This window comes from Pelophylax lessonae (assembly GCF_965119305.1).
Source record: "Pelophylax lessonae genome assembly, chromosome: 9".
Classification (NCBI taxonomy): domain Eukaryota; kingdom Metazoa; phylum Chordata; class Amphibia; order Anura; family Ranidae; genus Pelophylax; species Pelophylax lessonae.
This window is the reverse complement of record NC_138776.1, coordinates 141,107,851-141,125,678: the sequence shown is the minus strand read 5'-3', so window position 1 is coordinate 141,125,678 and position 17,828 is coordinate 141,107,851. Positions and strand designations below refer to the sequence as shown.

Sequence of the window (17,828 nt, the reverse complement as noted above, 5' to 3'; positions counted from 1 at the left end):
ACTGTATGAATACTTTGGCAGCTGCCTTTTTTCATTTTCAAGAACAGTGGTATAAGAAGATAGGGAATATTAAAATATATAACAAATTATTACACAAGTATATACCCTTTAATTCGCCTTTCAATTGCCTTTGTAATGGACTCTGGTGCCAGAAAACCATCTGGGTGTGCAGAAAGGAGTTTCAAAGCTTGCAGTACAGTGATATTGGATGATGGGTCAGGCAGGTCGGCTTCATCCTGCCGCAGTGGGATGATACACAACTTTCCATGGTAAAAGAACACCTGCAATGTTTTATGCAAATGTTGGTTAATAATTGGTATTTGATTTTGTACTAAATGTTTCTTAAAGGCACCACTGCACAAAGGAGATGTCAATCATCACATTACTTACCCGATTGCAGCTATTTTCCGGCTTCAGCCACTTGGGCAAGAAATCCGCTGCTTCAATTAAAAGAAATTCTCCATCATTATCTTCAACTCTATGTAAGATAGAAAACGTACAAGCTCTTATATTCTGTGTTTTAATATAAAGCAGAAAGTAGCAATCTACTCAAAACAATTGTTAAAAAAACAGGCGCCACAAAGTGACTGCTATTTCTTCTTTTTTTTTTTTTTTTCAAAGACATCTAAAATTATTTTTTTTTATGCAATTGAGGCTTCAACTACTTAAATTTGGGATATAAGCCCCACTCGCACGTTGGCTCCATGTCCAGTGAGAATGCCTTGCTGATTAACAAGCAGCTTTCATTGGAAAGCGGGTCTCGGGTGTGCAGGGCTTAAAGTGGAAGTGTAGGCTTGGAATTGAAAGTTGGCAGGCAGACAAGGTTTTTAATGCAGAAGAGACATGCTTTGTCTCTTCTGCATTAAAGCTTCTTCCCTACCTGTCCGCTCATTTACAGCAGCTCACTGCACAAATTCGGCAAGGCCGAATCTGATGGAACCCCTGCGCACGTCATCTCTGCCCGGCCAAAGACAGCGTTCGGGACCTGGAAGCCAGCTGCCCGAAGATGTCCGTGGCCACTTCTGGATTCAAGGTAAGCATAGTTCCACTTTAAATAAAGAATTCAAACCCTCTTTAGAAAAGTGAATGTACTCAGAATTTCTTGGGAGGGGAGGGAATGAAGAAATGATTGACATGAGATGTCAGTTCATCAATGTTCTTGAAGTAAATTGTCACTATAACATACATTACATCTAAAGAAAAAGTGAAAATTTGAGGTTTTGGTAATAATTTTATTGTTTAACTCAGAATTTTAAAGATGTAAACTTTTGAGATGCATTCGATTTTTTTTGTCATGCGGTCTATCAGCTTTTAAAGTGGTTTTAAACACTCTTATATACCCAGTAAAGTGACTGTCCTCAGGTGATACACAGAGATGAAACAAATCCTCCTACATTCATTGTACTTGTTTATCTGCAGCCATTTGTCCTTTATATCCCCGTAAAACTCAGAGATGAAAATTATTTTTCAGACTCACAAAGCAGGGGGTGGAGGGCTGCAGTTACACACTGTACAAGAGCTCTGAGAGCTGATTGGAGAGAAGGGAAGGGAAAAGACAGCCCCCCCCCCTCTTTATACAGCACACAGGAAAAGAGCTGTGGCTGTCAATCACAAGTTGTGTGCTGAACCTCCCTCCCCACACCTGTTTAGCTCTTGGTGTCAGGAAAATGTGTCAGAAATGCTCATGCTTATAACGAAGGAACTAGACAGCAAAGAGAAATGACACTTCATACTTTGCAGAGAGACTAGTAAACACTGTAGAAATATGCGCTTTGTTCAGATTGCATGTCTGGGACAGCCTTCCCTCATCAATAAATATGACCAAAAAGTCTCTTCTAATATGTGCCACATCATCCATTCAGTGACCAGCATTACAGCATTAAGCAATGACAGCAATACAGCTAGCTAAAAAAAAAAAAAAGCACAGTACCTGGCTGCTAGTTCTGGAAACTTTTTTGTAATGTGTTTAATAAGATAAACAATGAACCACTCATCTTCAATGTTGTCACCAAAATGTGTTTTTCCTCCAATATGAGCAGGAGTATTACCTAAACAAAACAAAAAAACAACAACAAAAAAAACTTTATTAAATGTCATTTTAAAAAAATCATATCATAGATCAGCCATGACTGTCTTGCAGAACAGTTACACATTGCCGCAGTGATATTACCCCCTCCCTCCTCCTCTAATTCATGGAATAAATAGGTTTTACACTTCAAAACAGCTGTTATCTCAACTCAGAGACATCAGAAACCAGCGCTTAGGCTGTGCAGAGCTGTAAACAGCTAACTGAGTCCTGGCAAAACTATGACCATCCATAAAGGATACCCAGAGCTAATGGGGATCGTAAAAGGCAATCAGAGAGCTCTGCCCAATTCAAAACTTAACAAATCCACACATGATTCATAAACTCAGACAAGAACATGACACATTAATAAGTATATATTTAAATCAGAAATGTCGTACTGACTGAAATAGGGTCATACATGACCACACTAGCACATATAGAAGGGTAGATAGCTGTCAGATATTCCCTGGGTGACAAGTTTATCTGAGCTACCCTGCGTTTAATATCTCTGTACGCGAAATTCAATGCTGAACAATAATCAGTTTTAAGAATGCAGCTGGTACATTTGGAAGATATGAATAGTGGTATAAAACTGTCTGTAGAGGAGGGACCTGATATTGTCCTAAACCCAGGACAGCCCATGGACACTCCATTTTATTCGTCGGGAGCATCTGTCAACACCCATTTGATCCCAGTGAAAAAGGAAAATGCCTAACCAGTAGAGAGTTCTCATGGTACCATCAAAGAAGGAACATCTGTCAAGTTTGAGAACCGATAAAACCTGGCTCATCGACTGAACCCCGATAACACCCAGGACATTGACTGCAAGTATTCTTCCTCCTCAATTCTACCTTATTTTGCTATTGCTGAATTATGTCTCTTTCTTTTAAACACCTTTTTTCTGTAAATATTTTATTTGCACCAACTTTGACCTTTTCATTATTAAAACCATATTTTGAAAAGTGTTACCTTGCCCTTAAGCATTAGCTAATAAAAAACCTGTCTCTTGAAGAGTGCTACTGTATAGGATAAATCCTATGAACATACGGTACCTGTCTGTGGTGACAGTGTGTGTTACAGACGATTATTCTAAAATTATAATTGGTATTGCTAAAATTATGAGTTTCCCCAAAGTGGGTGATGCCAATTAAAGGGTTAATTGCTTAATAAGCCCAATGACAATCAGGCACCTAGATTGTGGTCCCACGAGCTGGAAAAACTTTGTGCAGGGTGCAGCAGGGAGTGACATTGTTACGTAACTGACAGCGTGGTGTGAGATTGGCTGGTCCTTTGTTATGAGTTAGTGAGAAAGGCATCTGATACCCGTGTCTGTCACAGGGGGCACCCGAGTTAGTGAGAAAGGATCTGATACCCGTGTCTGTCACAGGGGGCACCCGAGCCGAGCTACAGTTCCATGTGTCTCTCTCTCCTGATAGGCTAACTGACTTTGACTGACAACCACATGAGCCAGTGGCGTCACTGCTGTGTCTCGGCCAATCAGGAGCGTGAGTCCCGGACGGCCCAGGGACAGAGGTAGGGCTCAGGTAAGTGTTAGGGGGTGCTGGGGAGGCTGCTACACACAGAAGACTTTTTATCTTAATGCATAAAGATAAAAAACCTTCTGCTTTTACAACTCCAAACAGCTTCTAACTTCAGCTAGTTCAATTAAGCTTTAAAAAAAAAAATAAAAAAACCTGGAAGCGGACTGGTTTCTATGTAGAGCTGCACCAAATTTTGCACTCTCCAGTTTTAGTAAATCAACCCCAAAGTGTCACGATAGCATAGAGGGACACCAACTTACCTTTCTTTGATTTCAACCTAAGGTTAAATGGTTGATTTTGCCAAATGTAGCTAGCCAGTAGAGGAGCAAGTTGGGCTAGTATCTGCTCTAGATATTGCAGCAGAATATGTTTGTGCTTCTCAGCATCACCATCTTCATCATGTACCAGGAAAAGATGGTATTCTACAAAATCTTCCACAACCAATAATTTTCGTTGCGTGTCCATTTCTGAAATACAGAAATTATTTTTTTTTCACAACGAACAAATACAAGCATATTTAATATAATTCCAAAAAGTGGTACTTATACATTTTTTTTCTTATGTTGTGAAATGAGTGTTCCAGGTGATATAACTGAAAAGAGAAATGAAGAAGGAGGAGTATAATATGTTAATTACACTTACTTCTATGCAGGGCTTTTTTTCTCAGAATAGGTGAAGTAACTCAACCACAACCCCCACACACACCCTCCACACCGCATCAAATACTGGGTGAGGTCAAATTTCCCTAAGAGTGGAAAGCTCTTAAAGGGGCATTAAATATCAGGAGTGCATTACGTACAGAGTGCAGAGTTCAGGGGTGCGCTACGTGAAGAGTTCGGGGGCGTGCTGCATACAGAGTGCAGAGTTAAGCCTTCTTCCACAGTTCACTCACTCACTTTTATATTCTATTTGAGCACCCTGCTGCCAGTGCATTCGGTTCAGCATATGTCACTTGGGTTTCTTTCTCCTTCGCCAGTTTTGGCTTGCACCTTTGAGATCAGTCAAGGTATTATTTTATATTATATTTTGAATCAGATTTCCTTTATCTATTTTCGATATTCTGATACAATAATGTATTATAATGTAAATCCCCTCTTTTTCTAGATACATTACATGTATCCAAAGCTCCTGATGAATGGACGGAGGTCCAAGAAACGCGTCGAGCCTACATATAACTCAGATGTTCTATTTTATTTGGTATATATAGACTATGAAGGGACAGACACCAAGATTTTATATTGGAATATTTTATCCTTAGAGATCCAATTTTAGATCCAAACATTGTACCTATTTTCTATTTTTCAATATGAATTGTAAAGTTTGTTGTATGCCATCTTTCTGTATTTTTTGTTAGCACATAAAGTGATTGGCTCCTATGCTGCTTGTCCCTCTCACACTCCAGATCTGCTATACAAGGAGTACAAGAGGCTGATAGCAGATAAAATTCAGCTACTTACACTTTGTGCATGTGTTAATGATTAAAAAGCTGCATTCATTTGTGTATTTAATACCCATCAAGAGTTCAACTTTAATCAGCTTTGTAGTATCCTCTTCTCGCTGAGGCTGATCATAGTAAATTATAAAAATGGGCCTTCTGCTTATTACTTCATTATGGTCGGTGAGAACAGAGATACTAAAAGCACATCCTGTTTGCTTGCAGCCCAATTTTAGGCCACCACCACCACCCCCCTGCCTGGCTCCCATCCCCATTTTGTTCTTTATTTTTTTTAAAGTCACATTGTTCAGGAGTCTTCATCATTACTAAATAAAAAATGACCCTACAGCACACTGTCTGTAACCTTCCAGAGCAAATATGCCTCCTTGTACTGACCCCCCCCCCCTCTGCAATGTAAATTGCCATTTTTTATTTTTTTCATTGTGTATTTACATTTTTTTTGGTCTGCTCCTGCCACCATAAGAATGACATGTCCCTTTTCCTGCAGCCTCTTGGGATTACCCTGTCATAAATTCTCAGGAGGTTGCAAGAGCAGACACGCAGCAGCTGGTGAACAGAACTAGCATGCATCATTGAGAGCTGGCTTCTAATATCTGAGGAGGACCAAGATGGAGGCGTAGCAGCTGGCCAGGTGTGTGTGTTTGAATCAAGAATAAATTACCATAACAGGTAAGGCCCATTCACATGGGGCGGAATCAGTCCAAGCGGATCCACCTGCATAGCGGAGCGGACACAGCCCACTGCTCTCTATGGGGCGGTTGGATAGAAATGGACTGCATATCAATTTCCACCTGACTGTCATTCGCTCCTCCAGACGGATGAAGAATGTATCCCTATACGTCTGTTTTTATTGAACCGGTTTGGATGCCGGCGGGGAAGAGTGGACACATGTCTGCTGACATCTGCCACCCCTTAGAGAACAATGGGTGGTAGGATCAGGTCCGCCTGAGAAACCGACAGGCGGGCCCGATTGGTCCTTTGGTGTGAAAGGGGGGAGGGGGGGGTTATAAAAAAAAAATGGAAGAGGGGGTGACTGAAGTTACTTGTTAACATGTTAAAGCTTAGTGATTGGGTTCCCCTTTACAATCTCAGAACTTTGGGAGGTATGGGTGGGAGAACATAGATCTTTTCCTAAAAAGTGGAGAAGGTCTAACACACATGGAGGGGGGTTTACTAAAACTTGAGCACATATAACCTGAAGCAAGCTGTGCATGGCAACCAATCAACTTCTAGCTTTCATTTTCACAGCTTAAAGCAGAACTAAAAGAAATATACACTATATTACCAAAAGTATTGGGACACCTGCCTTTACATGCACATGAACTTTGATGGCATCCCAGACTTAGTCTGTACGGTTCAATATTAAGTTGGCCCACCCATTGCAGCTATAACAGCTTCAACTCTTCTGGGAAGGCTGTCCACAAGGTTTAGGAGTGTGTCTATGGGAATGTTCGACCATTCTTCCAGAAGTGCATTTGTGAGGTCAGGCACTGATGTGGACATGAAGGCCTGACTTGCAGTCTCTGCTCTAATTTATCCCAAAGATGTTCTATCGGGTTGAGGTCAGGACTCTGTGCAGGCCAGTCAAGTTCCTCCACCCCAAACTCTCTCATCCATGCCTTTATGGACCTTGCTTTGTGCACTGGTGTACAGTCATGTTAGAGCAGGTAGGGGCCATCCCCAAACTGTTCCCACAAATTTGGAAGCATAAAATTGTCCAAAATGTCTTGGTATGCTGATGCCTTAAGAGTTCCAAGGGGCCAAGCCCAACCCCTGAAAAACAACCCCACACCTAGGGCTGGGCGATAAATCGATTTAATCGATTTTTTTGGTTGGAAACGATTTTTTTTTGTTAAACTCGAGTTTTTTGTACAATACTAGCCACCGAACTCCCCACCGCCGCGCCTGGATGGGACGTCAGCTGCGGGGCGGGCGGTGCGCTGTGATAGGTAGTCTCCCCGGCCTGGATGTGACGTCAGCTACGGGGCGGGCGGTGCGTCTGTACAGGCCGGGGCTGCGGCACGCTGTGATGATCACAGCACGCCGCAGCCCCAGCCTGTACAGACGCACCGCCCGCCCCGCAGCTGACGTCACATCCAGGCCGGGGAGACTGTCTGTACCTATCACAGCGCGCCGCAGCCCCGGCCTGTACAGACGCACCGCCCGCAGCTGACGTCACATCCAGGCGCGGCGGTGGGGAGTTCGGTGGCTAGTAGGTGGCTAGTATGGAGAACAGCATATGACGTGGCATACAATGTGGACAACCAGGGATGGTGGAAATGAGGGAAAACTATCTAGGTCGGCTAAAACTGAAGTGGTAATCCCATTTTGGAACCAATATTCCCAGTGATATGAACACACTTTGCATCTTCCTAAAGCTGAAGACACCAAGTTAACTTGTAATGAGACATGGACATTGAATATAAAACATGTAATAAAGTCTGAATTCTTCTTACTGCAGCATTTTCAAAAAAACAAACATACTAAATAAAAAGCAGTAGAACTCAAAAAAAAAAAAAAAAAAAACTCGAGTTAAACAAAAAAAAAAACGTTTCAAACCAAAAAAAGGTCAAGTTTAATAAAAAAAAAAAAAAAAAACGTTTCACCCCCGGTTCACACTACTGCGAGTGCCGGGTTCGCATGTAATGTCGGAGCGCACTGCTCCTTCATTACATGCGATCGGCTGTGCGGTGCGAGTTTAGCCATACACTTTGTATGACTAAATTCGCACCCGCATCCGCAGCAAACTCGCACAGGACCCTTTTTGGAAGCCGCATCAGGATCGGGTCGCACAGCGGTTCACACTTGTGGGATCCGATCCTGTGCGAACTGCACGATCGCACTGCGATATGCGATCAAACTGGGGGTGTCGTTAAGATTACATTGACACCCCCAGCATATCGCATATGGCAGTGTGAACTGCCGGGGGTGCGTGTGCGATGCGGGAACAGGCTGCGGATTCGCAGCCTTCCCGCATCGCATAAATGTGAACCGAGGCTGACACCCCCAGCGTATCGCATATGGCAGTGTGAACTGCCGGGGGTGCGTGTGCCATGCGGGAACAGGCTGCGAGTTCGCAGCCTTCCCGCATCGCATAAGGTCCGGTTCACACTTATGCGATGCGGGAAGGCTGCGAATTCGCAGCCTGTTCCCGCATCGCACACGCACCGCCCGCAGCTGACGTCACAACATCCAGGCGCGGCGGTGGTCCGTCAGAGTCAGACACACATATACAGCGCTTCTCCTTCCTCAGTCCTCCCTCAACACAGTGAGCTCTCCTCCCTCCCCGCTCAGCGCGACGCCCCCGCGTCTTCTTTTACTCTCTAATGTCTAGTAGTCTATTAAAAGAACAACACAGTCAAAAAATTCTACGCATTTTAACTCTTGAGGAGTTAAAATAGAAATAAAGTTGCACTTTTGACACTATATCTGATGTCTGCAGTCATTTTTTAAGTGCATTGGAAAAAAAAAAATCGAAAATCGAATCGAAACTCAAATTTTTCTTTAAAAATCGAAGATTTTTTTTTTAGGCAAAATCGCCCAGCCCTACCCACACCATAATCCCCCTTCCACCAAATGATTTGGACAAATGCACAAAACAAAGTCCATAGAGACATGGACGAGAGAGTTTGGTTGGTGAGGGGTGTGCTTTTGATAGTATAGTGTACTTACCTCCTCTCTAATGGACCGAGTCCTTTGCTAGCAGTGGCATCTTCTCCCTGGGTGCAAGTCTCTGGACATCCCCACTTGTCGGCGTGGGATGGCTTAACTCAGATACGTAGGAGTCTGTCGTCCAGGCACACAGGGACTGTGCCAGCGATGTACTCTAAGCTGCCCATGCCCAGATTAGTTTACATTCAGCAGAAGACTGCAAGCAGGTGGGTAGATCTATTTTATCTCGATATTGCAGGTCTCTTCTGTGCTAATAGCCTGCCTGCTCACAGTCTGTTGTAAAATGACTTAAAGCGGAGTTCAAGGCTCCTTAAAAAAAAATGTAAAGTCAGCCATACGCTGCTGATTTTTTAAATTGTATTTTATTTTATTTTTTTAAACGTACCAGTCCACGAATCCATCGGTGTCTTCACCCTAGATCAGCCTTTCTCAACACAGAGGAACCCTTGAAATACATTTCTGGTCTCGGGGAACTCCTGCTAAGAATTAAAAAACTCTTCAACTCATGACACATTAGTGTGACAGTCAGTGGGAAGAATGCTCCTTACTCTTGTCATCATTGGGAAGAATTACCCTCTTACAGATAGCTAAAAGGAACAATGGTGTCATTGGGAACTTATCTGAGAGGCAGAAATTGCCCATTGCTCAAGGAACCCCTAGCAACCTCAGGAGGAACCCTAGGGTTCCACAGAACCCTGGTTGAGAAACCCCTTTTCAATTGGCTCTTGGGTGCTGGCGCTACCATCTCGGCTAAGGGAAATGGGCAGTGAAGCCGGTTCCCTACTGCGTATTTACGAAGCACGATGTTCTTTATGAATGATCCGATGGCAGGGGAAGGAGGAAGAGGGCCGAACTTCTGTCTGACTTTGCTGTGGCAAAGTCAGACAGAAATGGAAGAGGGTACCTGTCAAACCCAGGTACCCGCTCCCCCCATAAGGTGCCAAATGTGGCAGCAGATGGGGGGGAGAAAGCAAACATGCAGAGCTTCCCCGTTTGGGTGGAGCTCCGCTTTAACTTTCTTTTGCACCGGGCAAACTTGAGCTAAAAGCTGATTGGCTGCCAGGCACAGCTGCTCCAGATTCTGTCTGCCCAAGTCTTAGCTGATTCCACCCTCAATTTTTACATAAGTATATCTAATAGCGTTGAAGAAAAGAAAACATATCATAAAGGAATCATCAATAGAACTCCATAAAGAACAATAATTAATCCTGAAGTCCCCTGTACACCTACCTGCGCTGGGTTCCCTCCTCAGCTGTCACATTACACACACTCCATAGGGATTTCCTAGGGTGACATCATCACCCAGCGCCTCCTGGAGGAACATGTGACTAGAGGCGGCGCACACATGCTGACGTTTCCGGCTGTCATGACGACTATGGCGCGTCCTGACGGCGACCTGACAGCAGGAGATGGTGAGAATGTTATCCCGGAGCGAATGTACGGGTGGGGGGTGGAGCAGGGGGACATTTCTTCATGGACCGATCTTCTGTGTGTAATGGTTCCAGGATGAGAGCAGCAGCAGCTCTGTGATAGACGTGTGAATTGTATGGTAGAGTGTCACAGCCTGTAGGAAATCAGAGGAAAGGATCACACCACCCAAACATGATCTGTCACTGATATGTGGAGTCTGATATAGACTCTCATATATGAGAAGTCCTGACATGATGTGTCCCCAATCACCTTATCTTTATGGGTGTCCCCACTCACCACTGGGTGTGTCCAGTCCTGCCTGCAGTACAGTGCTGCTTCCCTTTCCTGATTTATGGCCACTCACGTGTGACCCCTGACATCCAAAGGCAACCTTTTTGTTTTTAGTTTTGGATAAAGTGGAGAGGGATTAGAACCCCTGTCAGACTTTATTGCTGTCAGTGGCCCCGTTAGGGAGATCCACCCTCACTATTGGTCCTGTTTACTGTTATGATCAAAAGTAAAAGACAATAAATCAAATTTTACGGTTTCTCCCCCGAACAGGAATAGATGGGAAATCTTCCAATGGGAACACTAGTTCTGGAAACATCCAGGAATCTTGTAACCTGGCAGGGAATTTCTCTCACTTCCTGTTTGGCTATGGGACAGGAAGTGAAGGGCAGGTACATCTATTTTATTGCAGTATTGCAGGTCTCTTCTGTGCTAATGGCCTGCCTGCTTACAGTCTGTTGTAAAACGACTTAATCTATAACTAAAGGCAAAACTTTTTTTTTGTTTTGGATGGCAGGAGAGAGATGAGACTCCCTTACAGTTTTTATTGCTGTCTGTGCCCCCGTTAAGGAGATTCTCCCTCTCTATTTGTCCTGTTTACCATTACCATTGAAAGTGAAAGTAAAAAAAATATCCAAATTTTGGGTTTTCCCTAGAAAAGTAATAGAGGGGAAACCCTTCAATGGGTACACTAGTTTTGGTGACCTAGGGGTCCCCAAAGAATTCCCTTGAGATCTCCCAAACAGGATTAGAGGGAACATCTTCCAGTGGGAAACAACTAGGGCTCTTCTAACTTGGCAGGGATTTCCCCTCACTTCCTGTTTGGCTATGGGACAGGAAATGAAGGGAAATCTCCCCAAGGGGACACAGATGGCAACAAAAAAACTAACCAGGGTTATAACTCTGCCCTACTCTATCCAAAATGAAAAAAAAAATGCTTTGGGTTCTACTTTAAAACGGTTTTAAACCACTGCACGTTTTTTTCTTTCTTACCTGCAAGGCAAAGGCATAATGTGCTTGTATGCATTGCATACTAGCACATTATGTGAACCTTACCTGAAAACGAAGCGTTCCAGCGATGCAATGTCATCGCTGGAGACGGCTTCCATCTTCACCCGTCTTGCTTCCGGGTTCGCTGACTCTGGCTCTGTGACTGGCCAAAGCCGTAATGAAGTCACCCGCTGGTCAGGGCACAGGGCTCTGAAGGAATGGCAAAAGTGGGCATTCCTTCAGAGTGTATGCTCCAGTGATGTCACTGTCTGCATGTACAGTAAATAACTCCTAAAGGTGCATGTTTAGGAGATAGTTACACTACCTATAGGTAGGTCTTATTATAGGTTTACCTATATGTAAAATTTAAGGATGGAAGTTTCCTTCCTCTTTCATATAGTATTAAAGGCTCAGCATTTTACCTACTGTATTCACAGCAGTGCTTGTGCTAAGCAACCTCTCCCCTAAAGCCTTGTTCACACTGGGTGCATGAATCCATGCCCTATGTGACAGCCATGTTTACCTGCACAGGGATACACAGGTGTTCCAGGCATCCCCATTGCTGTCAATTGGGACTAAGCAGCTGCAAAGGCACAGCTGCTGCTCCCAATGTGACATCCGAACAGCTGCAGGTGCAGCCCCTAAAGGCCCGTACACAATATGAAAATCGAAAGGGAAATTTCATCCGACAAACGATCTGCCGATTTTTGGATTGTTAGTATGGTGCTTTCGACAGCCGATTACGGATTTTCGGACAACAAAATCTGGATGCGCAGGCTATAAAATTTTTATCGTATGTCAACACAACGTCCGATTTTCCTTTAATTAGTACAGTTTTCGTCCAAAAAAATCTTAAGACCAGGCATGCTCAGAGATGAAAGAACACATACAAAGCAATCCAACACATGACATTACTTCTGAAGTAGAATTCTGTCGTACGGGAAAATTCGTATGAAAATAACCTCTTCACTTTCCACATCAGACTAGCATGCCACAAAAAACGGACGACAGATCGTTCGATAATCTGATCGTGTATACGGGGCTTAAAGCACCTAAATGGATGTGACATTGGAAGCGACAGCTGTGTCCATGCAGCTACTTACAATGAACAACAATAGCATTGCCCACAGGTGGATGCATTGAACACCTTTTCATCCCAGTGTGGGTAAACATGGCCATCACATGGGACACAGATTCATCCAATGCGAATGAGGCCTAACACTTACCTGCTGTCCTTGTCACTGCCACCATGGTCCTTCATGATCCCAACCATTCCCCAGAACTTCCTGGCTGAAGAAGGGAGGTCAGGGCAGGGGAGTGATTGACTCCTGTATCTGTCTGTCAGGAGGTGGGGGGTGAGGGGAAGAAGCAGAGACATGGCTTTCCGGGTGCTCTGTGTTTCCATGGACACACACAGCCCCAGCTGGGAACATGCCGCACGGTTGTCTCCTTTGCAGCCGGCATGGCAAAGGAGACAGCCATAAATTGGGGGGGGGGGGGGGGTGGTCCGGGGCAGGAGCAGTTAGGGAACCAACCCAGAAGGGTGGATTTTCAAGGAAGCTGTCTACACATTAAATGTAAGTCTGGATTTCCTGAGCTAAAATTTACAAAAAAACAAAAAAAATGAATGAAATGCTACAGAAAGCTGTACAGACACATTATAGGATACAGAGACATAGGAAAGAAGGCTATTGGATATGACTGTTAAAGTGGACCCTTACCCATAACTACTTGGATAAAAAGAATGTTCTTTAGAAAGGAAGATACATTCCTCATTAATAATAATAATTATTATTAATTAATTATGCTACCAAAATCAGTGTGCTGTAAATTGCCTCCAGCATTGCTCCTGTTTCTTCTTGCTGGAAGCTGCCATTTTGCTGAAGCCCAGAGCCCCTGAGCAGCAGTAAATCTTTAGGCTGTCAGCAGATTGGTCTCTACATTTTAGGGAAAGTGCTGGAAAATACAGAGAAACTGAGCATGTGCAGAGCAGGGTGAGACAGTGTATTACTGGATTTTAAACAGTATAGGCACTTATTTTTAATATTTTACATAGCTATAACTGCAAAAGGGGACAGCCTGAAGTGATCTAGCAGGATTTATTTCTGACTAAAGTTCCACTTTAAATGCATGGCACATTGGACAATTGTTTCAATCCTTCGAATGTGTTTACAGTCAGATAGTAAATCTCATGAAAATACCGTCATTTATGTAATGGTTTCATTTTTGGCCACCATTAGACAAGAAACAAGGACTAGCGATCCCTCATCATTGTAGAAAATAATTGTATAGTAGAGTTGCAACCCGTGGTCAATGGGCACATATAGTGCAGTTGTTCCTTGACATTAAAGGTGAGGATACATATGGAAACTAAGAGCACAAATGAAAGGACATGCATTGTAATTGCAATCTAACATGTATATGTCTTTACAATGCAGGCTTCTTGGAGTCGTGAATAAGTGACTAGAATGATTTCCAGATACAAAAGGAAGCCAGTATCACAGATTTTACACATGTAAGTCCAATATGTTATCTCCTATTTATTTCACATACGTTGTTTTCAGGAACCTCTTTGTCTCTTGTACTATCACAGCTGCCTATGTGCCTTTGTCGTTATTTTTTTATTTATTTATTTATTTTCTTGTGACATATAAAGGATTGCTGGACGCATCTGTGAGCTGTGTCTGTGTGTGATAAAGAACACAATCTTCTGGAGACTAATGACCAATACCAAGGTCAATCAGTTTAATTCGGTTCCTAGATTTAGTTGGATGGATTGCGTACTTTTGGTGTCTGATACATACAGACTTTTAGGGGTTACTTTAGGGATAGTAAAGGGTTGGCATTTAGGGGTATCAATAGATAGATGGAATGTCATTAAACCTCTTTGAAAAAAGTGCATATCACATCGCCTTACTTACAATTTGTTGGGTCTCTTTACTTTTATCTTCTTTTTAGTACATGATTCTTTTTTTTTCTTTCTATAAACATAACATCCACTTCTGCAGTGGCTCCTTTTACTAGCAGACTCTGTATGGAGCCACTGCAGAATGTGGGCTCCCCCAATGGGAATACGCAATGATGTGCATCTGCTTTGTACACTGACATGCATAGGCCGCACAGAGTGGCTAGAGATGGGTGGCTAGAGTCTGGGACTGACATTTTTGCATTATACAAATAAAATAAAGTTTATTAACCCGCCCGACACTTTAGGAGTTCTAAAAGCTAGGAGGCAGCGATGGGCATTCAGGTCATGTGACCGCTGAGATTGGCTGTCACGGTGGTCTCATGATCGGAAAGCTCCCTATGGCGAGTATGCATCAGGAGCACTGTTGCTGAAATCCTTCCACTTTGGCATACGGCAGACCTCCATCACCCATCACACCTATATTTGCTGACCTGTTTGCTATAATTTCCCTTAATGGGTAAACCATTCTTATTGCTGCTTACAGTCCCAGGGGTTTACAGCTAGGCTACATCTACATCGGCTTTCTGGGCATGCGAATACAGCTTGTTGGAGTATGCTATTGTCATGCATTTGTTTCTTTTATTTATGATGACCCTTTATCTTTGCATCCTTCTCTACCACCGAGGAAGGAATAAACACTTGTCTCCGAAACGCATTGGGTTGCTTGGTGAACAACCCTAAGAATCTGGCCTCCTACACCGTGTTGGCCAGCCTAGTGTCCCAACAGATCCGAGTTTCAGGGTGCTCTCCATTTACAACAATACGTGTCATCATGTTATGTGGTTTTATGATGGGATTTATTATCTGACCTTATGGTCATGTTTTTAGATTGTACAATAATACAACTTTGGTACGTTTTATTTACTTTTTGTCATACCTTCTTATTATTTTTTCTATCTGCCTCTAAAGTCCCAATTGGGGTAACACTATTTTCGATTTGAGTTTTTCTGGGATGTGTGCAGAATCCTTTGCCTTTGACATAGACCAGTACCTGTTCAGTCTTTTCCCCCTATGAAATCCTTTCATTATGAGCTGCGTTATCTGGGAGAGGGAGTATGACGGTAGTTACCGTCACTGGGAATGAAAGACAGACATGTGGGGTGTGGGGTTTGTCATTGTTAATGTCTGTATCCGATTGTTCTTTTGTTTCTGTCTGCCTTGGGATCAACCTATTATGGGATGTATGTGGATTAGCTGCTAGAGGGGAGTGGGGATTTCTCCAGCAGCCCTTCGTAAAGACTTTCTATTGTTGGAAAGTTGAATATACCTGTGTGTCATGTTATGGAATGTAGTTTACCCCGCCCTGTGTTATTATGCAATTGGGGGGGGTTGTCCCCTGAGTGTATATCTCTTTGTGCCTGTGTTTGAATAAACAGTCTTATGCTTCTTACCACCCTATACTAATGTCTTGACAAGTGACTGGGTGGGCTAAGGGATCTTGGATCGTGCTGGTACCAGGCCATGGAAGCTTATATGGCAGACATACTCTTCTTCAGTACAGGGCCCGTTACAGGGAGCATGTGAAATGAAGAAGGATATGAATCAGGGAGGGAAAAAGAAGCTTTTGGTTTACTTTATGAAGCTTGTGTATCACATAGTAACTGGATTGGGTACCTCTTGAAACATAAAGGAGATATATTTTAAGGAAAATGTACATTCTATGCATTCTGTTTTCTTGTGTTCTAAACCTATAAAAATGTGAGCTATGTAGTTGATTTTTGAATAATGTATATATTTTGTGTATAATTTCAGAAATCAGACACTTGCTAAAGCTGCAGAGAATCATCCTCCTCCGGACAGAGTAGACAGTTTGCCTACATCTCGTGGAAGTGAACGATACGTAGCAGCTTCTGAAAATGAAAGGTATAAGCTGGATTGCTTTTAGACTATAAGCAAAGTAGAAGCACTTGCTTAGTAATGATAAAACATCAGGGGGAATTGAATAAAAGTCACTGCGCCACTTTTCTGGCGTTAAAGGATAAGTTCACCTTTTTTAAAAAACTAATAAATGCACGTCTTTTTGTAGGTAAAAAAATGTACATTTATAATTTTTTATTGGGAGCCTGGAAAGCATTGCGCTCATTATCAGCAGATCGTGGGTGCAATGCAGGGCTCTTGCAGACTCTGAATGTAAGCTCTCTGGCCATACAATGTATTGGCAAGCAGTTACACATTAATAGGAAGCATCAATGAACTACCAGATTGTTCAACAGCACCGTGGTTGTTCATTGAGAACTGGAAGCCGACAGCCGCGAAGGCTGCCAGACCTTGTAGTTTTCCATTCACAGAATGAAATGAATGAATGAATGATGCAGCTGGGCGGGTGGGTTGGCAGATCTTGACAGAATGCCCCCCGCCGCCTGTCACAACTGGGAGTCAGGGAGGGGGTCGATGCAGGGGCCGGTGGATTTGTAACATGGTACAAAAGGTGTATTTACCCTTCAGTCCCTCTTGTTAATGTATTGTGCCAAATTTGCGACGCATTTGCAACACTTTTGGTTTTGACAGCAACTTGTGCACCAAATTCAGATAAATCTAAAATGCGCTACTTTTACAATGCCGCATTGAATGCGCCACTTTTACATTGTGTTGCGTTGAATGCGCCAAATGTAAAAGTGGAGCTAATTAAGACCAACTCTCTTTTGGTGTACAGAGAGGAAAACTGGCTCAGACAGATTTTTGTGAAAGTGTCTCATGTTACATACAAGCTACTCATGTCCCCCACGAGTGAGCTTTGTCATAAGGAAAAAAATAAATGGTCCCATTGGTATCATTGGTTCAGTTCAAACTTCACTGTATAACCTAATCTGACATTTAATATGTGGCCGCTAGATGGCGCACTTGAACAGTTCTGTAGTTACTAGCTGATATGAGTGTTGAGGATATGAGACTCATGCTTTATGCTTTACACCATGGGTGTCCAACCTTTTGGCTTCTCTGGGCCACATTGAGTGTAGAGAAATTTTCTCGGGCCGCATATAAAATATATACTATAGTTAAGGTAGATAAGTAAAAAAATGCCGCCACGCCCTTCCCACGGCACTAATTTAACACAACTAGGGGATGATCAAATGAAATTGAATCAGTATACAGAGGTTTACTTCTTCTAAATGATAATAAAGCAACAATCTAACCACCATGACCACCTCAGTGATTTCAAGTGGTCATGGTGGTAGGAGTCAGAAACACTGCACATCCTCCCCCCCCCTCCCCCCCCTCTGAGGCAGCCTCTGCCTACCGTTAGTTGGAAGCTGCTGTGGCCGTGCCCCCCGACCTGACTTCCTTCCTCCCCAGCAAAAATTGTCAGGGGGCAGTGGGCCGCATTGCCTGAGGTTCTGGGACACATGCGGCCCTCGGGCCGCAGGTTGGACATGCCTGCTTTACACCTTACTGTATTGAGGATTTTATGTGCTATATGAGCTAAATTGATCTGGT

The 17,828-nt window shown here is 43.3% G+C and overlaps 2 protein-coding genes across 4 annotated transcripts in view; one reads left to right on the top strand and one right to left on the bottom strand.

Moving 5' to 3' along the window:
* ECD (ecdysoneless cell cycle regulator) overlaps positions 1-10,059 on the bottom strand; it is a 29,726-nt gene extending 19,667 nt beyond the window's left edge. Inside the window, exons 1-5 of the mRNA XM_082268460.1 lie at positions 9,968-10,059; positions 3,870-4,076; positions 1,931-2,048; positions 391-478; positions 106-281 (exon numbers count right to left, since the gene is read on the bottom strand). Of these exons, the coding sequence (XP_082124586.1) occupies positions 106-281; positions 391-478; positions 1,931-2,048; positions 3,870-4,074 (587 nt within the window). The 5' untranslated portion in view covers positions 4,075-4,076; positions 9,968-10,059. The remainder of the gene's footprint in view (positions 1-105; positions 282-390; positions 479-1,930; positions 2,049-3,869; positions 4,077-9,967) is intronic.
* Positions 10,060-10,076: 17 nt separating this feature from the next.
* The window catches only part of FAM149B1 (family with sequence similarity 149 member B1), a 41,404-nt gene continuing 33,652 nt past the window's right edge, over positions 10,077-17,828 (top strand). For 2 of the 3 annotated variants that reach the window (XM_082267360.1, XM_082267358.1), the window contains exons 1-3: positions 10,077-10,149; positions 13,864-13,940; positions 16,146-16,256. In XM_082267360.1, the coding sequence (XP_082123486.1) occupies positions 13,894-13,940; positions 16,146-16,256 (158 nt within the window). In that variant the 5' untranslated portion in view covers positions 10,077-10,149; positions 13,864-13,893. Of the gene's footprint in view, positions 10,150-13,739; positions 13,777-13,863; positions 13,941-16,145; positions 16,257-17,828 lie in introns of those variants that run through there. The other variant, XM_082267359.1, reaches the window with a different exon arrangement.